The 27,759-nt window shown below is 46.4% G+C and overlaps 1 protein-coding gene across 3 annotated transcripts in view; it reads right to left on the reverse strand.

Annotated features, from left to right (window-relative positions):
- Positions 1-3,233: 3,233 nt before the first annotated feature.
- The window catches only part of SLIT3 (slit guidance ligand 3), a 482,576-nt gene continuing 458,050 nt past the window's right edge, over positions 3,234-27,759 (reverse strand). For 2 of the 3 annotated variants that reach the window (XM_064724717.1, XM_064724719.1), the window contains 4 exons: positions 14,011-14,165; positions 11,543-11,828; positions 9,235-9,443; positions 3,234-6,475 (listed from right to left, as the gene is read on the reverse strand). In XM_064724717.1, the coding sequence (XP_064580787.1) occupies positions 6,231-6,475; positions 9,235-9,443; positions 11,543-11,828; positions 14,011-14,165 (895 nt within the window). In that variant the 3' untranslated portion in view covers positions 3,234-6,230. The remainder of the gene's footprint in view (positions 6,476-9,234; positions 9,444-11,542; positions 11,829-14,010; positions 14,166-27,759) is intronic. The other variant, XM_064724718.1, reaches the window with a different exon arrangement.

Consider the following 27,759-nt stretch of genomic DNA (forward strand, 5'->3'; position numbering starts at 1 on the left):
CAAGTCCCCACCTAAATTACCTTGTGGTATTTGGTTCCTGTAACCTTGCTCTGCAAGAAGTGTCAAAGGCAGGGCTGAGGCTTTTGCCTGTCGAGGTTTAACCCCAGTCAGCAGTGAAACCCCTCCCAGCCACTCCCTCACTGCCCTGTCAGCAGGATTGGGAAGAGAACTGGAAGGGTAAAAGGGAGAGAGCTCTTGGAATGAGTTTAATCGGGAAAGTAAAAGCTGTGCATGCAAGAAAAGCAAGGCGGGGAATGGATTCACTGCTTCCCATGGGTGGGTGGGTGTTCAGCATCTCCGGGGCTCCATCACAGGTGACAGTGACTTGGGAAGATGAGCACCATCACTCTGAACATCCCCCTTTCCTTCCCTTAAATGCTGCTGCTGGAAGATTAGCTGGACCACTCAAAATAGCCTGATTCCTGTCAGTTTTGAGCTATCCCCTGAACACTCATTTACCTGCTTTCCTCCCTCCCACACCTCAGAGGCAGGATGTGCACTTTTCTCCCCCAGATAAGACACAGCCTTGTAAAGGGTTATTTTTACAGAAAAGGAGTGATCCCTTGTGCAATGGGGACAAACCTCATAGGCAATTCAGAGAAGGCACTGTCATCCCCAGACTACCTTGAGCATCACTGTACTTTGAAAGCTCAGGAGCCCTGGGAAAGGAGAAGGTCAAGAGATCACACATGAACAAGATACAAAGCTCTGTCTGAGACTGCAGGGTGCCCCCTGCACCACGGGTAAGTGAAACTCCTCACACTGGCAGCTACTGCTGCTTCTTCTGCCTCATGCTCTGTTCCATGCCCGAGGAGCTTCTTGCTGCCTGCAGGGCTCTTGGGGGGTGAGGGTGCTTGGAGGAGCAGCTGTGCTTTCTTCACAGACCAGAGGTGTCACAGGCTGTGCCAGCTTGGACACCCTGCTGGGTAATGAACTCTGCAGGCACACTGCTTTTATCTCGGTGTGTGTGAGCAAACAGCAGCAGAAATCAGGTAGAAACAGCAAAATCAGTTGTTATTCCATAACGTGGTAGCATGGAAATAAACAACATCAACAGCAGCCATGTGACACTGATGCCAGACCTGTGGGCACAGGCTGTCCCATATGCCAGCACATGGAGCTCTTGTCCTGCTGCCACGGATGGTGCTGAAGAAGTGTTGGAGACCCCCAGGTCTCACATGCTCTCCTGGGGCTGTCCTGCTGCCAGTTCATACAGTTTCCTGGGGTGTAGCCTCAGTGATCCATGCCATGGCGAGGGGACAGCAGGGACGCCTGTCATCACAGCTGAACAATGCTAAGAGGTTGATGGCTCAGGATCAATAAAACCTGAGAAGTTATTATTTAAATCTTTCTAGAAAATCTGTGTATCACATATACATGTACTCCTGTGATGAGCAGCTGAGAAATCTGGGCTTGTTCAGTTTGGAGGGAGGGAGACTGAGGGGTGACCTCACTGCACTCTGCACTTCCTGTGAGGAGGAGACATGGAGAGGGAAGTGCTGAGCTTTTCTCCCCAGGATCCAGACAGCAGGCATGGGAAAGATTCAGTGCTGCACCGGGGAGGTTTATACAGAACATCAGGGAGCATTTTTTGTGGAAAGCCTAGAACAGACTTCCTGGAGAGGCAGTCATACCCCAGACCTGGCAGTGCTTGAGGCATTTGGACAGTGCCTTCAACAATGGGCTGTGACTCCATCAGCCCTGAGTTGCTCAGATGGCTCTTATGGATCCCTTTTCACTGAAATATTCCGTCCCATTCCCGTCCCCCCGGAGCGGCACGGGCCGCCCTGTGGCGCCACCTGCTGGCGGACCCCGCTCACCTCCGCTGTCCTCCAAAGCTGCGGAGCCCGTTCTGAAAAACATCTGGATAACACCTGGAGAACATCAGAAAACATCCTCAGCACGCACACAGAATGATACCGGAGTGGCACCCTGTTTGACATCTTAAACCAAAGCATCAGGAGTACCCGGGGCTCGGCAGAGCTGAGCTAAATCCGCCTGTCCAGCCCGCTGAACCGCGGGGCTGCCTACACTGAGCGGGAGCAGAAACTGGGAGGTGACTCCTAAAAGAGGTCACAGAGACTAGAAGTGACAGAGACCAGAAGGGACAGGACCCCAGCGAACAACCCAAACCCCGCAGCCAACCACCGTGCAGGCAGCAGCTCCATCCAGCCATTCCCTGCCGACTGGAGGGCACAAAAATAAAGGAAGATGGGACAGACAGTTTCCAGCACTGTTTGCCTCGTACCACAGCTGTTAAGCAGTACCTGGGCAGTGCAAGCAGAATCACAAACAGAAGCTTTGCATCCTCAGGCTGCAGTTCCTCGAGCTCAGCAACCCCAAGCTGCACAGCCATGAGCAATGCAAACAAACTGTTGAGCAGATCATCCACTACCCAGCCATTTTTGAACACTTCCCTGCTAGCTTTTTTAGTGGGCTCAGCTGGGTTTGCTTTAGGTGAAAATGCTGCCATCTGCTACAATTATGTAATTAACCTTCATAGTTCAGACTTAATGATGCTCATTAAGGTTGAGTGTTTTTATTGGCTAACTGCTGCCACCAGTTTTACATGGAACTGCAAAGGCAACTCTTAGGAGCCATAGTTTGAAGCATAATTAGCAATATGTGAGTGTTGCACAGGGGCATGGGTGAGGGAGGGCAGAGGACTAGCTGGGAGCTTTATTTTATTCTATGCTAAGGCTGGAATGCAGTGAAAAGCAGAAATCTGTTGCTGCTGGGGTCACTAATATTAAATAATCATCTACAGCAGTGTGGCAGCAGATTTGGAGTGCAGGTGTGTCAGGACATCACAAGATCCTTTCCATCCACAGCTGGCTGTGACTTCCATTTCCTCAGCCCTACCTCCTCCAGCTCCATTCCCAGCATTTCTTCACTTATTCTAACAGTAATTAATGAGTGTGGTTTTGCTGCAGGTCTTTATCAAACAGTTAAAAATGTAGCAAATACAGATTTTAATTAAAGAAAATGCCCAGGATCAAAAACTATGTGGCTTAATTTGCCTGTGCATGTAAGACTCTTAAAATACTAGGCTGTGATGCCATTAAAATTGGTAACTAGTGTAAATACCACCTTTAACTACAGCTGTTCTTTGACTTTGTCCAAGAGGAATGTCTGTAGTTCCCCCATCATTTCCTGTGGACACTGAAGGTTGGTCACAATACCTCACATACACAGAGAAATAATCTGCACCACAAGGTGTTACAATCTTCCATAACCCAACAATTTATTTAAACTTACATCACAATGAGAATCTAATAATAAAATACATCAGTTCACACGAGTCTGCATTGCCATTTTTAAAGGGTAAGCATCTTTCTTCACTTTATATTAAAATTTTCTGGAGGTAAAAACTACTGCATTGTACCCACAGTTCTTGAAATCGATTGTAACATTAGGCAGGTTACAAAGGAACTTTCAGAGCTAATTACACTTCAGTTAACCACACATTTTTGGCACATCTGAATGCTTTTTTATTTTAAAATAATTCTATAGCAAGTCAGAGAATCATGGACATAAAGCATCACTCTCCAGTGGCAAGTGCTGCCTAAAAGCATACAAAAATTGCATCATTTGGTTACAAAATAGATATTTTCTTAGTTCTTTATCCTGACACTTAACACTGAAGTGCCAGGACAGAAAAGGGCCAGGAACAGGGCCGGCCTTGCTGAGTTGCTGCTGGTCCCTTTGCTGCAAGTCTTGGCTTGAGTAAATCCCAGAGTGATGTGTTAACAAGATGTTGATGGCTTTTGCCTTTGCTTTCAGAGCAGGTGTGAGGCCAGCCGTGAATGTCACCCTGTTTGTCACCGTGCTGCTGCTCAGGTGACAGAGTGAGCACAGCTTTGGACAGGTTCAAGAGGGGCTGTGTTCCTGCAGTCCAGAGTGGCAACAAATCTGAGCCACTGCCAGGCTGGGCTTCTTCTGCCCGACACCCCAGCAGCTGCTTCTGCAGAAATTCAAATGGTTTTAAGCAGGAATGAATCATTAATGGTAGTAGTGTGCCCAGCACGTATTTGTACAAGTGTTTGCAGACACTCACATGAATTTTTAAAACACGTGGGTTGTGGTTTAGGTGATTTTTGTCGTACATCACAAACCCCAGCTGCTATGAGCTGCTGATGTTATGTTAAAAATAAAAAGCAGTCCACAGTACTTGCAACCAGGATTAGTTTTTCCCTGGGTTTTGAGCTGTATCAATCAGAGTCTGGCACATCAAGTAGCGATTGTTTTATGTGTCACTGATTGTTAGCTCCATGTACTGATATTTATTGTGATGATTTTTTTGAGATGCCTGTTAAATTGGTTATGTCCCTTCTGCTCACATTGTTCTGGTCATAACAGAGAGATATGAATGAACTGCTGCAGTTAAGGAGAGACTGACACTGCAGAAGGACAACAAACGTGTTACAGCTTTCTGGCTGTATTACAGCTAGATGGTCTCTCTGCTTTAGTGAAACAAACATTTCTACTTGTCATGGCAGGGTTGCATTCTAGTCATCCTTCCAAAGCCCAAATCAAAGCTGTCCCGTTTTCTTCATTCAGCTTTCCTACTCATCCTTTGCTGAATCTCCTGATCTGAAAGCCTTTTGGTGAGATCAGTAACTTTCCAGAAAGACTTTATGGCTGCTAGGAAGCATCTCTGACTACCTTCCTTAGAGAACTTGAAGAAAGGATCATAATATTTACTCCATTAGAGAAAGAAAGAAATCATATAGGTAATAGAGCAGTTGTTGATGGGGATGTTTGAAACTTACAGTAAGAGAAAATTCAAGGTATCCATGGTGCTCTTTGCATGTATGTCCTGACCCTGAAAGGCAGCCCTGACAAAAACCCTTCAAAAATCAAACTCACTCCCAGAGTCCATTTTCCCCTCACATCCACAGTGAGAATTCATCCCTGCATTGATTTCCAATTCCTGCTCAGCAGTTGCTCTGAACCCAGCTCAGGTGAGCGGGAGGCACGAGGGCAGGTGGAGGAGCTTTGGTGAGCAGCTCAGGCTGCACAGGCAGAGCTGTGACACCTCTCCCTGCAGGGCAGGTGCCAGCCGAACACCTTCACATGGATTTAGTGCAACTTCTGCTCGCCTGGAGAGCCGTGGGGAGGCAGGCAGCTGCTCAGAGCCAGCGAGAGGCCGAGCAGCAGCCATGGCCAGCTCACACCCTGGCTCGAGTGACAGTGGCAGTAAAAGCTGATAGGTTGCAGGTGCCTTCTGGCACCTGCGGTATTTTCATGCTCTTTACAACCTTTGCAAGTTAAAGTGTCAAGGTGTGATAAACTATGTAGCAGTGCATTCCTTACATTTCATATACAAAAAAGGGCTCAAGACTGGGAGCAAGAAGGCACAAACTTGGGAAATAACATAGCTGAGGAGTTTACATAAAAGTACTATGTCATTTATTAGGCATCACTTAGCACTTATTTCACATTTTTGCCCCCAAATTACCCAAAGCAACATAAATTTCTCCACTTCCTTTCCCTTTGCACCCTTCTTTTGGATAAAGCTGCCTGTGCTCTATAGATACAGTTGCCGCAGAATATAACATGAACACAGATAAATACAACATACACAGCAAAAAATGTATTATTATAGTATTACAATAGTCAAATAATGTAATTAGCCTCAAGCTATGGCAGTGCCTGTGTGCTCCAGGGAATCAGTTCATGGGCAGCAAGCGGGGCCACTGTACAGGAGCAGTGTTGGCAGTGTTGGGAAGAGAAGGGGCTGAGGAGGCTCTTCGGGTGCCTGGATGCAGTCAGTCACGGGGATCTGCTCACCTGGAACTCCCAGCCAGGGCCTCGGAGCTTTCTTCAGCCCAAATCAGTCTGGCAGTGGGTCCTTGGAACACCTTTACGTCTGTTCATTGTGCATACACATAAAGTCACCCCACATTTCTCCTGTTAGGCTATGTTTTCTTTATATATATAATTTTTTTTTAACCTTTTAGCTTTTGAAATTTTTTTTCTTACAACTGTTAAAAAAGTTTCATGGTAAAAATAGCTCACTATATGATACATATACCCAAAGTGGTGCGATACTTTATATAATAAAAGATGAAAATAGTCACTTTCCATAATAAAAATAAGTTCTATTTTTTGCTTATTTTACAATATACTTAATAATTCTTCTCTTCTTCTTCACTCTGCAAGTAAACAGGTCCCGTTCCCATTAACGCTTCTGAGTCGATTAAAGTGGCGAGAGACCCCGGGGTGGCTTACGAGCACTTTGAGCAGCCGCACTCCACGTGTCTCTCCAGTTCCTCCGTGAAGGTGGAGCCATCCAGGCACTGGAAGAAGTATTTCCTCCTCTTGCTGCGCAGGGGCACGCAGCAGTGCCCGCCGCCGCCGCAGCCCCCGCGGCACTCCAGCCGCGGCACCTTGGAGGCCGTGGCGCACGAGGTGTAGCCCTGCTGCTTGCGCACCACCTCCCGGATGATGTCTCCTTGGCACAGGCTCTCTGCTGGGACAACAGGGGGGGAAAGAGTCAGAAAGGTGGTGACTTGTGGCAGCAGCTCAGCTTTCCCCAGGTATTGTCCTGGAGAAGGCTGTGAGAAGATCAGAGAATAAATAATAAACAATTCTTATCCTCACTTGCTGCACGTGTTGTTGTGAACATGTGGAATGTGTTATGGAGATTTGTTTACCAAAGGGTGGTTTCTTAATTGACTAATGGTGATGGTGTTTTAATTAAATGACCAATTGTGTCGTGACTGTCTGTAAGGACCACTTGTGCGCCACCTCCCAAATGATGTCTTCTTGGCATAGGCTCTCTGCTGGGACACCAGGGGGAGAAAGGAGTCAGAAATGTGGTGACTTTTCTGGTTGCGGTAATGTGGTAACTTGTCTGGTCACAGGGAGCAACACACAGCTTTCCCCAGGTATTGTCCTGGGGAAGGCTGTGAGAAGATCAGAGAGAAGAATGATAATTCTTATCCTAACTTGCTGCACTTGTTGTTGTGAACATGTGGAATGTGTTATGGAGATCTGTTTACCAAAGGGTGATTTAGTAAACAAAACTTTTTAAATTGGCCAATGCTGATGGTGTTTTAATTAAATGACCAATTGGGTCCACTTGTGTTGTGACTGTCTGTAAGGATCACTTGCGCACCACCTCCCGAATGATGTCTCCTTGGCACAGGCTCTCTGCTGGGACAACAGGGGTGGGAAGGAGTCAGAAAGGTGCTGACTTGTGGCAGCAGCTCTCTGGTCACAGGGAGCAAGGCACAATACCAGCTTTCCCCTGGTATTGTCCTGGGGAAGGCTGTGAGAAGATCAGAGAAAAGAATGATAATTCTTATCCTAACTTGCTGCACCTGTTGTTGTGAACATGTGGAATGTGTTATGGAGATTTGTTTACCAAAGGGTGATTTGGTAAACAAATCTTTCTTAATTGGCCAATGGTGATGGTGTTTTGATTGAAGGACCAATTGGTTCCACCTGTGTCGTGACTGTCTGGAAGGGCGATAGGTTTCTTAATAAGTATAGGATAATAAAAAGATGGATCAGCCTTCTGAGAATCATGGAGACAATGCTAATTATTACCCAGCTGGGGATGCCCAGCTACGACAGTAACTATTTTGCCAGATGTCAGAGATGCATATTTTAATATTGGCTTTTTGCAAATACTGAAATGGATTTTATATGTTAAAGTATACGTAGTAGAGGTAGGCTTGTGATGGGAGCTTTATATGTAGTGTTAAAGTAACTTTGTTGTAAAGATATAGTTTTTATTTCTGTTGTTAATTAAGCTTAGTGAAATAGCTGATATAAGTATGCTTGTGTTAAAATGCCTGCTAGGATGGGGTAACATCCACTGAACACCTGATGAGGACACAGATTGAGTACAAATCTGCCAACCATCAGCTGTCTGAAGACAGAGTGGACCAAGGCCCAAAAACTGGAGGTGATGAGAGTGGACTAAAACCACAACCAAGGAATCTGCATGTTCTAAAAAGGAGGATCCAAGGAGGAGCCATGCTAAACAATTCTTGGAACATGGAAAATAGTTCAGGAAAAGTTTACTGTGCATATGGGTCTATGAATATGCAACAGGCTGATGTGATGGAAAAGGTGTTTAAGGGGTATCCCCGAGGTGCTCTTAGCTGAGTGCCAAGATGCACCTGGTTGTAACAACCTTTGCTCTATGGTCCTTGTCTCTTTTTGTCCTTTATTAAACTTTTTAAATGTTCACAGGAGAGTGAACATGTTTTTCACACCAGATATTCCCCACACATTGGTGAGCGGCCCTGGGTTCATGATGTGATTCAAGACAAACAGATGGCATGAGAAGAACCTTAATCTTTTACTGCTTTGTACCTGCCACCAAAACAGAGCATGTCCACACAAATGTGTAATATCCTGTGCAAGGCCGGGGCCAAGCAGGCCTGCTGGCTTTGATCAGCAGCCTGGAAGTGTTTTAATGAGTGCTGAGTGTTGAGTCCTGCAACACTCCTGCAAAATAAGAATTAGTTTTACCATGTCTGCTTCTCTGGAGCACAGGTCAGCCTGCTCTGTGTGACACCAGTGGTCTGGGATACCTGAGTGTGTCTGTGCTGTTCTGCAGTCCCTGTGCAGCAGCCAGATACATTTTGGTGATGGGCATGTGTAAAATTTGGAAAGTCTGTGGTTCATGCACAGGAAAGGGACAATGGAAATAAAAATAATATAATCCAGCTCCTTCCTTCTGGGCAAGAACAAAAAAAGGCAGAAAGGATGCAGTTAAAACTCAGTGAGTTTCCAGGGAGTCTTTTCAGGTCAGGCAGAAGAGTTGGGCCTCTGCCCTCGTAGCAAAGTCCAGAATGATCTGTGGGATTCCCCTGGAAATCCTGCCCAAGCTGAAGGAGGAGAATCTTTGATGCCACTTCAGGTGAGTGGCTCCTCCTTGTAAATAAAAGCCGTGCAAATAACTGATCCCTGATTGCTGAGGGGAAACCTCACAACAAGCTCTTTAAACATCCCACCCAAATCCTGGGAGCAGCAAACCTTGATGATTTGATTCAGGAGGTAAAGAATAAAACTCTTCACTCCATGTTCTTGTTTCTCTATCGGATAGCAGCTACCTACTATTATGTGATTCTGTTCTCCCTGTACTGCACTGTAAAGGCCGGCTTAGCTTTATCTTCTATTTGCCATTGCTCCCCAAGTCGGAGTGGCAGGGAAGAGAGGAGTAGGGCAGGTGCAAATGAGGTGTAAAGCAGGACTGCAGCAGCACAAGCCTACCTCTGTCACAGAGCTCTCCGCTGTAGCCAGGGTCACATTCGCAGTAGGGCTCCCCGTGCTCCGACACCTTGCACTGCCCGTGGCTGCATTTCAAAGTCCTGCAGGGGCTTGAGGAATTGTTCTTCTTGTCACAGTAGAGGCCCGTGTAGCCCTCCATGCACTTACAGGTGTAAGCAGCACCAGCAGCCGTGCACTTGCCATGCAGGCACCTGGAGAAACAGCAGCATTTAGAGCTGGTCTTTGCTGGATGTGAAAGTTCCTTTTCCCAGAAATGTTTGATTTTGGCATTTCTGCCCATTTAATTCCAGGATACTAATCCAAAAACAGCAGCTCAGTGTCAAACACTCTGGAGAAAACTGTGTGGGTTTTCAGTGAATACTGGATAACGTTCAGAGAATACATTTAGAATTTGTGAACCTAAGTAGAAAACATTCGGCTCTTGGTGAGCACAGACCAAGGCTTGGCACCCACATGAGACAGCTCACATTTACAGCAGCAGCACGTGCAACTAAGTGCCAACAATCAAGCTGCATGCCCAGGCTTCCTGAGCAGAGCTGCTGTACAAATAATATCAGGTGATGAAAACCAGTGTGATAAATGAAGGTGCTGGTGGTAAAGCTATGCACAGACTTATCAGCAGGCAGCTGTACTTGAGGGTTCCCTGGCTCCTGGGGTTTGCAGCGAGCTTTGGCATTTCCAGGGAACACCACAGGGTGGGGTGGTGATCCTGAGCGAGTTCTCTGACACTGTCCCCACTTCTGGCACAGGGGCAGACTTGGCATGGCTGAGAACAGCGAGGAAAGCAACTCTCTCTAGCCAAGGAAAAACTTTGGCATAACCTAACTTGACATAAGCCCATGCCTCTCTTATTTCTATTTTCTTTCTAGTACTTCAAAATTATTCCTTGTTTATGTTGAATTTTTGTACATTTAATTTTTAAGCTTTGAACTAAAAAAGACAGATTACAAGAGCAGTTTCAGTGAGCTCCAGACATGCAACATACTGTAATGAAGGGGGTCACAGTCTGTATAGAGCAGTATTTACTGCCCCACGAACCAGAGGTTACCTGATCTTTACAGGTGCATTTCCTCAGTGAGAATAACCTGTGAGTGTTGGAGCAGACACCTGCCAGCAAGGCTCCACACTCCCCTGGACACACCAGGCAGGGCTTTAGGGAGCCAGCTCCAAAAGGCTGAACTGATTTAGGAAAGGTGGGACAGCGTGTGAGCATTAAAATACACACAGCTACTTCCCTTAGCAAGGAACTATGTTCATGATTGCCTCATCCTCCCTGGACTATGAGAGAAACAATCCCTCATCATGTAAACATCTGGAACTCCCTTATTTTTCTCTGCCCAACCACAACAGCTTTGTGTTGACATTGGAAATTCAAGGAAACATTTGGGTCTTCATACCTTTGGTTTGTAAACTGTTAGGTGCTTTTCAACACCTCCAGACTTCAGTACTTTGCAGAATTAGAACCAGAAGCAAGTTTAAAATGGTACCTTTGCCAGGTTAAATCTCTGAGAGTGATTATTCACTGCATCAATTTACCTGTCAAAAGTACGAGCTCGAGAAAAGTGCCTTCCAAGACAGCAACTGAAGGAACTTCTAAAACAAAAGTACTTCCATCTGCTTATGAAACAACACTGAAATATGCAGCCTGCTGCTCTGCACGAGACTGTTTCCTGTGTATTGGCCATAAGAAAGCTATTCATCCTGTGTTTCTGATGGAGATGTGGTTATTGAGCCTTTGAACTGTAAATACTTTACACTCATGCTCCCTTCACATGCAACACCACACTATCCTTTAAACTTGCACTTTAAAGGGCTGTTTCAAAGTGTAATATTTAAGTCAGCTATTTGGGAAATTTAAAACTGCTCACACTGGAGTGCATAATGGTCTTCAGGGAGTAAGTTTGAAGACTGGGCTCAGTGCTGCAGGGAGAAAACCCCTGAAATGTGTACTTCTCCCTCATGGGCTGCTCTGGATCTGTGCAAGCTCTCACCTCCTGGGGTTAAGCCATGCCCATTAACAGGAGGTTCTGTATTTTAATGTGTAGAGTCACAGCTGAAGGTATGACCTGCAGCATTAACACCTGAGCTCCTGCAGGACCAGAGCTCCTTTGGTGAGTCAGCAACGTCTGAACAAGAAGTGGAAATTGAGAGCTGCCCCAGACACAGACTCACAACTGTCATAACCTCCAGCACCTCCAAAACCAGTCAGATGTGGTTTTGCAAGATGAAATGTGAAATACGCATGAGCTGTAAAGCTTTTGTTCTCCAGTCAGCATTGGTTTGAGCTTACTTGTGGTTAAGACACGGATCTCCAATTTCCTGGTCACACAGAGGGCCCGTCCAGCCGGGGTGGCATTCACAAATCACACTCGTTTTCTCCAGGGACCGGCAGATCCCGTGCTTGCAGATGTTACAGGATTTGCAGCCAGGAAGGACTCCCAGGGACTGCTGGGGCAAATCCTTGAAATCCTGCAGCTCATTGTTGATCCTGACGTCGTGAATGCAGCCATGAAAACCATTCGGTGTCTTGTCTGCACCCTGGCGCAGGGAGGATAATCCAGTAGAGGTTGGGATCCCTTCAGATAAAAGCAAATAGGGATGGTTCAATTACACTTCAATTATAAATTTTAATTAGTATAATTTATATAATTATAAATTATATAAATGATAATTGCTAAACCTTCTTTTGTCACAGCCCCTTAAAATCTTTGAATAACTAATTTGCATAGGACCTTTGTAAGGTAGCACAATCTCACTGTCCTCATTCTGGAAATGGAAAGGAAAAAAAAATAAACTCACTTGCCCAATCTTCTGTAAGAAGTACATGACCCAAAAAAAAGAAGAAAAACCAAACTATTTTTTTTGCCTGGTGGCTATGTGTTTCTATCCTTAGATAATGTTCCTTCTCTCTACAGTTTAATAGCAATTATTCTTCTGAAAGGTTTGAGAATGCCTTCATTTGTCAGCAGGTAGCATCCACCTCTGGGATGAAACAAGACAGTTTGGCTTTACTGGGTCACAGTGTTAAAAGAGGGAGTGCTAAGAGTGCATCCCATGGAAATTAGTGCAGAAAAGCTCTAAAGACAGGGAAGAGCACTCAAAGGCCAGGCCAAGGCTTTGTGGCCAGCCCTTCCCATCTTGTTCAAGTGCTTGGAAGAGTTCACCTGGTTGGATGGCCAGCAGGTTCTTTGGGATGTTGTTTTATACCTTCCTCACTGATGCCAGCTTGGATGTACAGCTGCATTAGCACAGGCAGGAGCTTCCATTGTCAGCCATGTGAGGCCTCTGAACTCACTGTCTAGGTAATGTCCTAAAACAAATCCAGCACCTGTTTCACTGCGTGTTAGGAGGAAAGTTGCTAGAACAGGTGATGTGGTTGCGAGATGGACAAAAATGTGAGCACCTGAAGGTTCAGGTCTGTGTTAAGCTTACTGTGGGTCAGGAACAATTGCTCTGGGGTAATTTAGGCAACTACTTGAGCTACACCACCTGCAGAGGAAGGGCAGCTGTCTCCATGCACACAAAGAGGTGGCACATGGAGAACAGGGAGGGTTTAGAAAGAAGCAAAAAGATTTTTAATAGGCAACAACAAAAGTCTTTACTGAGGCCATGGATCCTGGTATCCAACAGTCCTTCATTCCACATCTCAGGTTTTTCCTGAGAATTTTTAGGTACTTTTGGAGAATTAGTATTGATCCACAACGCTCGTCCATTAACAAAACTTTTCCATGGGATTAGTTCCCAAGTCCTCTGTGTATAACTGCTGCAGGATCGGTGTCTTTTGTGCTGTGCTAAAGGGAGAAATTGAGATGGCCTCTGCACCAGCAGATTATCTTTGATGCACAATGCTCTTTAATAGCCTGTGACATTCTTAATAGAAGCCAATTATAAAAGTTCAGCTCTGTACAAAGCAAGATCAGCCAGTTTTCTGTTTTACAAGGGCAATATTCAGGGCTCTTTTAGAAAAGTGTTATTAAAGAAAATTATTTAGAAAAGCCTCGACCAGCACCAACTGAATTTGGTAAGAGTTTCTACTATTGGCTTCAATTATCTCATTAGAAAAGGCTCAAAGACTTCCTATTACCATTCTGCTGACTTTTGTATTTGAAATAGGCTGACTAAAAATTCAAGAACTCCGTGTCACTGAGAGAGAGATTTCAACATTCAGTCCAGAATAGAACCAGGGGGGTTCTGGCAAAAACAATCCATTGGGCAGAGACCAGCCTTTGTTCTGTCTCTTGTAACCAGACACCTAATCAGTGGTATAGTCATTATTCTGGGCATTGTTCCCCATCCCATTTGGCCTCTTCCCTCCAGACTCAGTACTTAATGGGAAAAAATTCTTAACTGAGGTTTGGGCAATTCTAATATCTGTCTAAAACTGTGCCTTCAGTTTCCAATGAGAAGACTATTAACCAAGGTGTTCTTAGCTTGTGTGTTAATATGTTTTTGAATCACACACCTTTTTCCTCACCATTTTTAGACCTCTATAAAACTTCCAGCAGAAATACTGCTCAGTTATGGTATATTTAAACCTGCTGACTATTGATTTGCTTTTTTGCCATGACAATTTGTGATAGTCCCACTGATACTTCCACTTCAGCCAGCACAGCTTGGTCGCAGAAAGTTCTGGGAGCTGCTGAAATGCCAAGCAGGCTGTTCCTGTGGTGGCTGTGTGAGAGCCCTCCCCACAGCATGGAAGATGATTTGATTCAGAAAAAACAGGTTAAAACTTCAATTCTAGAGCAATCACAGTACCTCCAATGTAGAGGGGTGTGTTGAGGCTGACAGAAGATTGCTTCTGGAGCTTTCCCAGGCTCTTGGGAGCCCCCTTGTCCACCACCAGGTTCAGAGTTTGGTTCAGCATCACGAGTTCCACACTGTGAAACTGCCCATCATTTATTGTTTCCACACTAAGAAGTAAGAGAAAAAATAAATAATCAGAAGATGAACAAGGAACAGCCCCTGTGACATCCTGTGACCCTGTGGTACACCTTGCACAGCACAGCCCTGGGCTGCTCTGGAGTTTGCAGTCGGGGTGTTCTCAGCCTTTTCTCCAGCAGGGAGGCACAGACTGGCCCTCAGCTGATCCTGGGCACGCAGTACTGACACATGTGCAATGCTTCAAGGCCAGCTAATCACGACAGCAGCCACTCCAGTTGCTTTTTTCAGGGCAGAAAAGCAAGTGTGTAGCTACATGACACACTGGCTTTGGGGACAAAACTACCAAAAAATCCCATTCTGAGCTCTCAGCCACAGCTTGCTGCCCTCTGTCACACTGCTTGGTGCTCATGCTGCAGGCTGGATCACTGAAATAATTTCTTCTCCTATGGGTAGTTTAAACTCAAATTATCTCACAGGGTTCAGGAGAGATTGCAGTGTGGGGTGAGACAGCAGAGGCCTCTGAAACCAGCATCTCCTCACAGCAGAAGTGTCTTGGACTATGTACCAAGGAATAAGGACAGACTGAGGTTCTCAAAGCCAGAGAAGGAATTCAGGAGGTTTTGGCTTGTAAATGACCAGAGTGCTTTGTCCAATATCAGATAATCCCACCTGAACACAAGGAAAAATGACGAATTGCTACTCCTTTAGGGAAACATTAAGGTGTAGACTGAAGCTTGAGGATAAAACAGTAGGAGTTGTTGGGTGGTGGGAGCAGGCAACCATGTGAGCAGACAGGATGGTAAAGTAGTGTGTATTTATTGCTTTGATTTTAGCACTGATTTTTCAGATGCATGAAGCCTGCAGCAACCTCCTAGTCTGCACCTCAAACAATCATCACCTTCATCTCCTGTTCACTCCCCCAGCCATTAAAAGGTGCAGTGATATCATTCCATTTGCATCACCCTATCATATTTATATTTTCAGGGCAGCTTCAGCTCTCAAACCCTAATGCTGCATGGTGAAATTCCCTAAAACAACCTGAGGGTTTAATGCTCTCCAACAAGCAGGGAGGGGCAAGGGTTGGTTACCTGCTCTTGAGCAAAGAGTTTCAAAGCAGGGTGGGAGTTAGATCTGATGGGGTTTTCCCACTGCTGTGGGTGTAATTACAAGGCACAGTATCTCATGTGCACTCAGATGCACATAGGCACACAGTGAGAATGTGATAGCAGTAGTGGTTGTTCTGCAATCAGCCTGTGGGCTCTGTGAATTGCCCACATGCACAGATGCCCCTTTCCCAGATTCCTCCCTTTAGGCTGGAGCTGCTATTATGCGTGGATAATGACAGAACACACCAGCTTTGGGCATCCTGAGACACTGCTTGGACAACAGCCTGGGTTTGGGATTGCTGCACACATGGTGCACACCCAGCACAGCGTCAAAGTTTGGGTTTCTGCTCATTCCAAAGGCCCATAAGCTCAGCATCTTCTCACAGGAAGTTAAAAATTCACAGGTCAGATTCCTTTCAGGGGATTTGTAAACTGGCAAGGTCACTGTCTGAGCTATTTACCCACACTTTCTGCACAGGCAGTGGAGAGGAAGAGACACACTCATCTCTGAGGGTGAATCACCTTTTAGATGTGACCAGCTCTCAGATGACATGCTGCCCATCCTTAGTGCCCAGCCCTGCAGAACTGATGTGTAAGGCTATTGCAGCAAGGAAATGGGGCCTCGACTCCACAAACAAATCATATGCCTTGGAGATTACTGGAATTCAGCTGTTGCTGGAAGAAGTTTCATTTTTATAGTGTTTTATGGTAGACCTGACATAACCAATTGTACTTGAGCAATGTCAGGCAGCCAGTCAGCACTGCAGGCATTTCTGGGAATGTGCTGGTGGAGAAGAGCACACTGGAGCTCACGTGCCTCTGCAGTGCTGCTCTGCTCTCCCCACAGGTTTTTGGGATGAATCACCAACACACAGGCCTGCAAAAGTTCATGTAAGGTTACACAGGTCATAAGGTAACAGGGAGCAACGAGTGAGCACCTTTACAGTGTGGCTTTACATAAGTAAGTGAGATAGTTCTGCCACAGAAAGGCTCCCAGGAAAGCTCTACTGGCTCAATCACTCATTCCTGACCTGCTTTACATAAATAAGTGAGTTCTGCCACAGAAAGGCTCCTAGGAAAGCTCTGCTGGCTCAATCACTCATTCCTGACCTGCAGGGAAGCCCTGGACTGTGGCTGCTGCCCCTGTGCAAGATGGTGACAGAGCCCTGGGGACAACTCAAGAACCTGAAGCTGATGGCACAGTTCAAAGTATTTTAAAGAAAAAACATAAAGGCTTGACAGTGAACAAAAATGCAGATCCAGCAGACACTGTGGGTCAGAGCTGTTACAGCAGGGCCCTGGCAGGGGCAGTGGGCTGTGAGGGGCAGGACGAGAGGCAGAGGATGGCTGTGGCCCTGGGAAGGGCAGGCCTGTCCCCACTGCACCCCAGGGCACTGCAGCAACTCAAGTGAGTTTGGAAACAGCTGCTCTGAACTTAGTGTTTGGATACTCAAGAATTCTGCTAAGTGTCTGCTGGGTTACAAGGAGCAGCTGTGCTTCAGCAAGACCGACTGGGTGATCCCTCTGTGCTCCCTGCTTATCTCAGTGCTCTCTGCAGTGCCTGATTCCCCGGGGGAAGCACTTGGACTTCAGCTGGAAGGTGTGAGATAAATGGAAATGCACATGGGTAATTGTTGGTCTGTGCAGAAGTGCCAGTGAAAGGGAGAAGTGGAGCCAAAGCCCACGGGCTGTGAGAGCTGAGCACTGTGGAGGTGGGAGGGATGGCTGCAGGATGGGGAGCCCTTCCCCAGCAGGATCAAGAGCTGAAGCTAGCACACAAACCATGGTTATCTGCAGAAGGCCAAGCTATGGCCATTTGTCAGAGGACAACATTATCACATCTGGCAGGACTGGCTCTTCCCAGAGCCAGGATTTCACAGGCATTCATCACCTACTCTCCATAGGGTGTGCTTTTTCCAGATTATGCCTTGATTAGCAGGCAAACAAAAATCTGTGAGTCCTGGGGATGGAAGCAGCCACCCCACATGGTGCTCATGCCTTTCAGCATACCCAGTGCTGGATTTTTGTTGGAAAGGGATTGAGAAGTCCCAGTCACCAGGAATACGTGGATGAGCATTATTGCATTCTGATTCTTTCACTTTTTAACCCGGAATGAAAATAATCTTTGCTTGAACTTTGAGAAACAAAGTAACTCACAGCCATCACCCAACACTGCAGTTTTGTAAAGCAGATAAAGTTCGAACAGACAAAGCACTCATTTGCTGTTCGAGAAGACGCAGAGATATGATGGAGAGGCTGAACGTGGACAGGCAGGATGACAGGAAATCCCCAGGCAGCAGATACTCGTGCGAGAGAGAGCACGCACTCACTGCCGCTGCTGACGGAAAGGCATTCAGACGCCTTGGGGTTCTGAGATGGAGACAACCGCGGGGGAGAGGCCAGTGGTGAGAGAAAAGCTGCACGAACTCTTCTCAGCCGGGCCTTTAGGAGCCCCGGCAATCGTCGGAGACAGCTGGAGACAGTGGCTTGGCCGGGGATGAAGGGCGGCGGCCGCAGCGCCGAGCAGCGCACGCTGCTCGCTCCGCTCCCGTTAAAGGGTCCCGTTAAACCCCCAGTGAATTCCCTGTTCCCTGAAACAGGGCATCAGGTGCTCACACAGGGCTCGTCCTCCTGGAGCCGCCCGCGGGATGGAGGTGCCCGCCTCCAGTCGGGATTTATGGGGCTCCTCTGGCAAACACCGCACCGAGCGCGGCGGGGGCAGGCCGGGAATGCGGGTGTGGGAAAACGGGATGGGAGCGGGGAATGCGGGTTACAGACCGGGAGTGCAGGGTGAGAGCGGGGAATGCGGGCCGGGAATGCGGGGTGATAGGAGGGAAAACGGAATGAGAGCCGGGAATGTGGGATACGGGCCGAGAATGCGGGATATTGGCCGGGAACAGGACGAGAACCGGGAATGCGGGATGAGAGTCAGGAATGCGGGATACTGCGGGAATGAGCCGAAGGATGAGAGGAATCGAGGAAATGCGGGATACGAGCCGGGAATTCAGGAAGAGAACGGATGGGAATGCGGAAAAAACGATGGGGGATACTGGCCGGGAATTCAGGAAAAGAACCGGGAATGCGGGACGAGAGCTGGGAATTCAGGGTGAGAGTCGGGAGTGCGGGATGAGAACCGGGAATGCGGAATACTGGCTGGGAATTCAGGGTGAGAGCCGGAATGCGGGACCAGAGCCTGGAATACGGGCCCGGAGCGCGGTGCAGCGGCGCTGACGGGCAGCAGAGGGCGCCGTGGCACCGCGAGCCGAGCGGGGACAGCGCCGGCCCCGCTCCGGGCCTGCTCCCGCTCCCGGGCCTGATCCTCCGCCTGCTCCCGCTCCCGGTCCCTGCTGCCTGCTCCCGGGCCTGATCCCGCTGCCCCGCGTCCCGGTGAAACCAAATCAAACGGTGCGAGCCCAACGAGGGACACCCGAAAGGGGCGGCAGGGAGAGCCCCAGGGCCGGGCAGCCGCCCCACGGCCTTTCCCCAGGTGCTGACAAACCGTGTGCCGCTCCTGAGATCTTTCCAAACCCTCAATACAGTCAGGGAATTTTAGCTGGCTTCCAGCCGCAGCACTTCGTGCCACCGCCATTGGATATTGTATAGTTTGGCTATTGTATAGTTTCATGCAAATTCTTGTTGGAAAAAACTGAGGAATTATGATTAAAGAGTAAACACTTAAAGTGTAAGCAAGGATTTCCAGGAATTAAATAATAAACTTACTGAAAAGTAAGCAGCAAAAGGAATAAAAAGTTTCCCATGACACAAAGTGATTCCTCAGGATACACTGCTGCTGGGGGCTGTGGTTGGAGCCTGGTCAGGCATTCCCTCACTGTGCTCAGTCTGTACAGCATCCCTCCACTCTCTCTTCTCAGCCCACCTTACATGCCTTGCACAGTCCAGCACATTGCTCTCACTAAGGTCACCCTCAGAGCTGGACATGGCATCTGGTGAAATTTGGCCAAAAAAAGGGAAATGCTGGGATGTGAGGAGAGCTCAGCTTCCAAAGCCCTGGGTCCAGCACCTTCTGTTTCCTTGGAGCTGCCCTCACAGGGAAGGGAGGCCACTAGAGAGGGCTCTATGGGAGAGAAATTAAAATTTCCTGTGGGAGGGAGCTGGCCTCTTCTGCCAGAGCGGCTCCAGCAAGGTGAGCCAATGGAGCCATGCACAGGGCACTGCACACAGTGCACATGGCCTCTGCTGGCAGCTCAGGCTCCAGGACACAAAGAACTGAAGGGAAAGGGATGTGTATTAAACATTAAACCTCAGGGAATATAGGAAAGAACTGATTTCCACTCTCGTTTTTCAGCTATTTCTCTTCTCCCTCATATATTTTCTTTCCCCTGTACTCCAGCCCCAAGCACACACAGATGTTTCAAGCACTGACTCCCCTTGCTCTAACACCCATGAGAGATTTAGAGCTGAGCCACTATAAATATGCCAGTGAACAGAAATGCATTAAAGGATTAAAGCATTCAGTTGGAACCTGTAAAATTTGGGCTTTGGGGTCAGATTTTTTTTCACTGTCTAGTAATACACCTTTGTGGTAGACAGCAGAGAACAGCAGGGCAGAGGAGTCAAAACCAAAAATAGCTTTAAGTATCACAGCAAACCATGTCACTGAGGAGATATATAACCATCAATTATGCAAATGAGAACATTAATTCATTAGCTACAGTCTCCAGATTTTCCTGACCTCTGTCTTAATGGGGACACGCCTCATTTGACACACAAAACAAAGGAAACACAAGGATGGCAAGAGACTGGGGGGTGAAGGCCATGGGGAACACTGAAATTAGATGATCTTTGAGAACATTTAAAGTAGAAGAGAATAAACAACAATACATGTCCAAAAGAGCTTAAGGAGCTTACAGAACCAGAAAAGAGACACCAAAATCAAAAACTCAAGGTGAGAGCTGCAGGGAACTGCGCTGAGATGTCAGCAGTTTGGGAGCTGTGAAACTCACACTGTGCTGGGCTGACTGTGGGTATCAGCAGTGATGGGTTTTCACCTTTCCAAGCTACACTTACCTCCTACCCTTAGTTCCAGCTATAATCAGTCCTTGGCCTAAAATAGATTTAAACTTCTCCATGGCAACAAAGGCAAAATCATAATTGGAGTGGTGTTTGTGCTACCTCCACAATAACACATCACTTCAAGCACTATCATCTTCAGGAGCTGAATAAAAACCACATGTTGAGAAAAAAGTATGAAAAATGCTAATGAAACACAGGACTAGGGAAATAAGAGGTGAAAGGAATATTAAAGCACTCAAGTTCACTTTCAGCTTGAAATACACTCTTTTATTATGTTCAATCCTGTGTTACATGACTTGAGTGTTAGGTCTGTTAGGCTGAGAGTACTCGACATTAAGAGTTTTTTCCTTGATACCTCCATTTTAGTTTGCTTGGTTTTATACCTTTTCTCCTACTTACAGCTTTGTAGACCACCCAAATAAACCATCTTTCTCTTCCTGGTGTTTACAGCCCTTGAACACTGGCAGCTGATTACCATATCTCCCCTAATGATCGTTTGGCCAGGCTATGCATATCTAATTTCCAGCCATAATTCAATTCCTGCAGCACCCCTGCCAGCAGTGAAAGTCATTGTGTTACAGACCTTCTAAGGCAAAGGCAAGGACCTTTTTTACACCCCTGCAACATGCAATTAACACAATCCTGACCCCTTTCCCTAGATGATTCATAAAGTGGTCAGACACCCAGCCAGGGCAAGCATTGCTTGTTTGCAGTGAGTTCTCACAGAGCTGGGTGAGATCTTTCTCCAACCCCATTGCTGGGAGCAGAAACTGATGGGAGCAGAAGCTGGTGGGAGCAGAAATTGGTGGGAGCAGAAATTGCTGTCTCCTGCACTCGCACCAGCAGAGCTGGACACCTCATTCTGCTGAGAATCTTTTAAAGCAAGTGTCATGGCAGTAAAAGCAGCTGGAATGCATCCTCAAGTCCAAGGCCTCTCCTGAGTGACAGATGAGAGCATTGCTCCCTGCCCACCCTCTCCACCAGGATGCCTTGGCTCCTCACGGTGGTGTCACGAGCTGCCGTGTCCTGGTGTCCTCTCAGTGACAAGCATCAGGCAAAATAACAAACCCACAAAATACAGATTACAAAAAGAGAATCAGTCAGAGATTCTGCAGTGCTGTTGGGTCGGTGTGAAATCTGGTGACCTTATGAAAATGACACTGCAAAAAGCAGAGGGGAAGGCAGGCCCTGGCACAGCAGCAGGGTGGTGGCAGATTGAGTGCCACGTCCTCCCCAGCACTGCGTGGGTACAGCTGAGTGTCACACACCAGGACAGGCTGTGACACAGCCCCTGGCCCCACCAGGGCTTGGAACAGAGCAGGGTGCTTGGGGTCACCTAGAAAAACAGCTCTGCCATTCAGCTGGTTATCAAATCACAGGTTCTGATGAGAAAATCCACCAGGTGCCTTCACAGAGTTGGCACATCAGGCAATGCTTTGCACCATCCATCCCCTTTTCAGCTATGGAAAATATGCAGGTATCTGCCTGTAGCAGCAGGGAGCAGGGCTACTACAGACTACACTTAACAGGGCATCCAACCAGATTGACAGAGAATGATGGGCTTTACCTGAAATTGGAGGCTAAACCCCAATAAAAAAGAAATCATCTCTATTTAGAAGTTGTTACAGCAACATACCTATAGCTGGATCCTCCTCTTGCACAGAAATGACCAAACCCACTGCGTTTGACAGCCACCAGAGCAGCTGCCATGCCCACCTTCCCCCCAGCACTGTGGTGCCATTCCATACTGGGAGGAAACACTGAAATAACCAGGCACAGACCCCTCCTGCCCTTCCACCATCTCCCTCAGCTCCAGGTCTGTGTGTGCTGCTCCCAGCAGAGCCTGCCTCCATTGCATCAGAGCCAGCTCAGCACTTGGGATTGGTGGGACATGAATCTATCACACATGGCACACATCTAAACTTTGTGTTACTCATCATGTTCACAAGAAATTTACAGGCAGGGAAAAATAAACATATTAGCTTGCTACATGTTGTTGTAAGGCAAAATCCCTCACAATTCAAGACATGAGCCAGTCATTAGTGCACAGGAAGTTTATAAAGTCATTTTGACTATGATTAGGTTTATTCCATCACTGTCTATTATGCAAATACTTCAACCTCCCTCTGATGCAATCGCAATTAGCCAACTTTGGCAATGTACCACTGGACCAATGACCTATGGTACAGCAGGAAAATGCCTTTAAAACATATTTGCAACCTTTCTCCAGCCTGGCCTCTGCTGACAGGGGATGCCTGAGTGCAGCTCAGACCCACAGCTCCAGATTTTGGCCCCTGAATAAGGTGCCCTGGGACTCAGAGAATGTAACTTTTAGTTTTGTCATTACCACAGGACAAGTGGCTTTAGATGACCCATTCCTAACCATACCTGGTACCACAGACAGGCCAGCACTGGCTCACTTTGTGAAAAGTTTTGCTTTCTCCTGGTGAAAAGCTCACTCTGAAACACCCTATAGATGTGTGAGACATGAAGTGAGGCTCTCCAGCTTCTGGGTACTTGGACATTGAACTGCAGAGAATGAGCTGGGTTCTGAGAGGGGGAGGAGATGAGGAACTGTCATTCTTGCAAGAGATACTGGACAGATTTATAAAGAAAAAAAATTAATTCAGCTTAACAAGATTTTGCCTGCTAAGTCCTTCAGCAGCCTGAAGGACAAAACTTTACCCTTCCTAAGCTTCAGCTCAGCACGAAAAAGTTTCCATATTTCATGAAAGCAAATATTTGATTCTGAATCTAATAATAAATGTTAAATGATATTTTAAGTTCTTGACCTTACATTTTCACTGTCCTACTGCAAAAAAAAAAAAAAAATCTAGGAAAAACTAGGGAAATGTGATGTTTGTGGTTTGACAAGTACTCATACACTTGCCATTTTTTTCCCATTTAAGTACTCCAGAGCCCTTTATAAGGGTAAAAAAATAACTCAGCTGTCCTTTACCTTGGCTCATGCAAGATGTACAAGTACATTCAAATTTTACAATTTTTCCTATGCAGGTCAGAGACTAATGCCAGTTTCTTTCATTATATTTGATACAGAATCCCTAAGGGGTACCTGAAAAAATAAGAGTGCGTGATAGAATAAAATGAATTACAAATATGCAGAATTGTGAAGAGCTCAGTGATGCCTCACAGAAATGACTGAAAAACAGTCCATTTAGAGCCCATCCAGAGTATCAAACAGGCATCCCACCAAGGATGGGCACAGCATGGGCTGCAGACTGTGAAGGTGTTAGGAAGAACAGGAGCAGTCATGCAGTGCACTCTGCAAAGACACTTTTACCAAAAAACTGAGTTTGACAAGCTCTAATAATGATCCTAAGAATAATTAATGTTCTCACTCCTCCAGCACATTCCTCCCCAGAAGGCAGAGAATTAATGGTGAAGCCTCCCAGGCTTTTCTGCAGATAAGCAATTCCAGCTAAAGAGACAATGGCACAAAATCCCTCTCTGTGGAAGGTGTGGATGTTTCACCACCAAAACACTGGTTCAGGACCAGCAGAAATTTGAGTAGAGGACCAGAGTTCTTGGGGAGCAGCACATCCCTTCAGCAGTGGCCTGGCCAGGGACAGTGCTGGACATGGAATTCCAGCAGCTCCCAGGCTCCAGAGCCACGGGCAGAGCCTGAAGGAGTGGAAGGACACAGAAGTTTCCAGATGCCACCAACATAAAGAGCCTTGTGCTGTTCTACAGCCAGGAGGGACAGGGGAGCAGGAACCTCACCCTCCAAAGACCTGCAGCACATTTCTGAAACACCTTTTCTGTTATTCATGCCTTTCTCGACTTTTTACACAGGGAACCAGATTTAATTTGTCGTCTTGCAGTCATCACATGTGAAACAGATACAGCAGGAATGTGAGCCCCTTTATTTCAGGCCTTTTGCTTTAACCACAAGAACATCCATCTATGCTGTGTAAGAGTCAGCCAGACCATGAGAACTGCATGATACAATCTACAAGGAATATTTTTAATGATGGAGCATTTTTGAAAGCAGATTATGCAAGGATACTTTTAAAAGGAATTAAAATGTTATTTGGGTGTAGTCTCTACAGAAAGACAAATATAATTCATTCTTATCTTTTCCTAACTGCCTCCTTTTTCACTGCTGTCAGGAATCTTGCATGAAAACATATGATTTTACACCAACAATGCCTGCATCTTGCTCTTCACCAGATATGACAGTCTGTATGCAACATGGCAATCTGGGAACTCTGGAGGGAATTACATCAGCACTTTGTGTCAAAGTTCTGTTTTCCATTTGTATTAGGAAGGATTATTTCAGCATCCAAATCAATATGACTGTGCGGCAGCATAAAATCTATGGGAGAAAAGTTTACAAGTAAGGTCTTATCTCTGGCTCAAGGAACAGATGTGGGAAAAAAGACTGAAAATAGGGAGTTCTCCCTATAGAGTACAGTTAAAAGATAACAGTGTCATTGGCTGAATGCTGGAACTATGGAATTAACTGCTCTTTGTTAATTCAAACTTTTAACAATTGGATTGTGGTAGTAAGTAAAAGTAGCATGTTCCTTACCAGTTGGCATCTTTAAATTAAGGTACAGTATCTATGTAAAAAATTTACTTCATTTCTAGAACTCACTGTTGGAGTGGCACCAAGCACTGTCATGGCATGGAAGAGAAACTCTGAGCAGTGCAGAAACCAGGAGGGCAATAAAGCATTCAGAAAAAGATTCCTGTACCCATTAAACAGAATAAAAGAAACAATAACTTGGAATCCTGTTTCAAATATGGATCTTCTCTAAGAGCTTTACTCTGATGTCCAAGAAACCATTTTTCTGCAGCTCACAAGTGACAGGTTCCAGTAAAAGATCAGCCAGATTTTATTTAAAAGGGTGAGCTCTGTCATTGCATTATATTATATTACTGCATTAACTTGTATTTCTCTCTAACTTGATGAAAAATGACAGGGAATTGTAGGTAGTCATTTCCACTGGACAAGTGCTGACCTTTACCTGACTAGAATGAAAGAGAAGCCCAATGTCAACTTTAACCTTTCTATCCAAACTACCACAGGGACAAACACATGTTAAGCAAACCGGAATGTACAGCCAATTATCTTGGGCTTTTCCAGACTGACTTTGTGAAGCAATTCTGGTTCAGTCTGCTCAGAGGAGCGACTAAAATACAAGAACAGGTTCACTCTGATAGCCAGGGACACCTCTGCCTTCCCAGAGGAGTTAAACATCTCTTTCCTGGCAGTCCCCTCCTGTGGCACATCCCTGCCCTGCAATGCCCACAGCAGCTCTGCAGCAGAGCCACTCTCTGGAAAAATGGAAAAGTACCATCAAGTGTGACTGACTCACTGCTGGCTTCCCAAACAACAGCTTTTATCTCATCCCTACAGGATACCACCTGTATCAGCCAAGTACTTTGCTAATTTTACTGTTTGTAAGTACTATTAATAAATCTTATCGTGGAGACCCTGATGAGGAATTACAGATCACGTGGCTGGCCAATGACTTCCCACATCCCATCCTGGGAGTACCTGAAATAGCCAGCAAAACATCTCAGTTACAGCCCAGGACCAGGTCAGGGACAGATTTCCTGCAGCTGTAGCTGGCACAGCTCCCACCAGGCAGCATTTTAAGGCCTCCTCCTCTTCTGGCAGACTCTTCTGGGGAAAAACCAAGAGCCAAAGCCCTGCTCATCCAGTCCAAAAAGTGGACTGCTTTGGAGGGGAGCAGGACATGATACTGACTGTGAAAATTAATCTCACAGTCTTTCAACAGAGCTTTGCAAAGGCAAATAGTCCACTTTAGCTGAGATTGAAAATGAAATGAGGCATCTAAACAAGACAGCAGGGACAAAGCAATAGGGAAGGCAAACTGTTTTAGCAATGGTGAGGCCAGGATGTTACAGGTTCTCCTGGCAACCTTGTTTTTAATGACAAATGAAAATTGTAGAAGTTAAAGGAAGGAGTTTCCCAAATTCTTCAGGTTGTGATAAAATGCATTACACTGAACCAGCCATTCACTTCATCAAAATGCAGATTAGGAGAAAACGCAAATAAAAGTCCAGATAAACTCATGGGAATCAGGTCCAGGTATAAGTAGACTTTAATTTCCCTTGAGAAAGCCTCTAAACAATCCAGAAGGTATTAGTGACACAACTTAGAAATGATGGCCAATGCCTGGATAATGGAAATAATTGACCATTGTCCAAGCTAAAAGGAAATGGGGGATTTTCTGTTATTTGGTGTTTTCCTGTCAAAACTCTGTGCCAAGCTGGAAGTCATGTGTTAGGCCAAACAGAGCACATGCCTTAGCTAAAAGTCAAACAGAGAGGTCAAACCTGATCCACTTATGCCTTCTACCCTTAAATCCTATGTTTGCAAGGGGACAAGCAGGTTTTCCTGCTCCTTCTTCAGCCTTTAAAGAAAACAAGACTTTTAATCTATTTAGAGGCCCTTTCTGACATTCTTTAGCTGCAGTTTTTCTCAATCAACCTAATCTTTTCCCATCGAGCTCCATGCTAATCCCATTTTGCTCCACTCCTTAAACTAATAAAAGATTAGAGTGACATTTCAGAAAGGGCACCGTATTAAGCAGCTTCTTTCCCATCTCAGCAGACCAGGGTGCACAAAACGTAGTGAACAGGCCATTAATCTCATGGTAATGAGGTGTCAGTGTGAATGGAGCCCTCCTCCCTGATCCCTGGGAAGGGTGGGGACAAGGAGGACACTGCACCCACCCAGAGGGCAGCAGATCCAGGGAGTGATGTTTGTGTTGTTTGTGGTGGCAGCCGGTCCATGGAGTGCTGTTTGTGTTGTTTGTGGTGGCAGCAGCTCCTGTCCCCACTCTGCCATGGTGACATGGCCAGCAAACATCCACATCACCCCTGACACAAAACAACCTTTGCCTCTGTCCTAATTAGCAGCACTAAACTGTTTATCAGCCTCAGCTTTGCTCTCACAGCTGATCAATTAGGATCAGCAGCCACACACAGAGATGTTTTTCACACCTATCCATCCAGCTGGTGAAAAACATGGGCAAACTACTCCCTTCATTCCTACAGGGGACAAGCCAGTGCTCTTCCTGGCAGCATATCTGCATTGGTATTATCCACTTTGCTTAAATACAGAAAGAATGTTTTCATTTTCTTAAAAATGTCACCATTTCCCTAAAGAAAAGTCCCTGGGAGGCTCAAGTGTTAGCAAGTGCTGAGAAAACTTTCTGAGAGAAGTCTGAGGAGGGTGATGTGTGGTGACATCCATGCTGTCCCCTGCTCTCCCCACAGCGTGAGTGGGCTGGGAATTGCAGCTCTGCTGCACACACAGCACCAGGAGCCCGTGCTCAGCCCAAAATGCTCTCTGTGGTCACTGCTGCATCTGTGCTCACAGCAAACTGGAGCTACAGGGCTTGAAAATAACAACCAGGGGAGGGATGCTGAAGGAACCGTGGAGGAAAAGGGCAGCACATCCCTCCTTCCTGCAGAAATGCATGGA

This window comes from Zonotrichia leucophrys, chromosome 13, assembly GCF_028769735.1.
Source record: "Zonotrichia leucophrys gambelii isolate GWCS_2022_RI chromosome 13, RI_Zleu_2.0, whole genome shotgun sequence".
NCBI lineage: Eukaryota > Metazoa > Chordata > Aves > Passeriformes > Passerellidae > Zonotrichia > Zonotrichia leucophrys.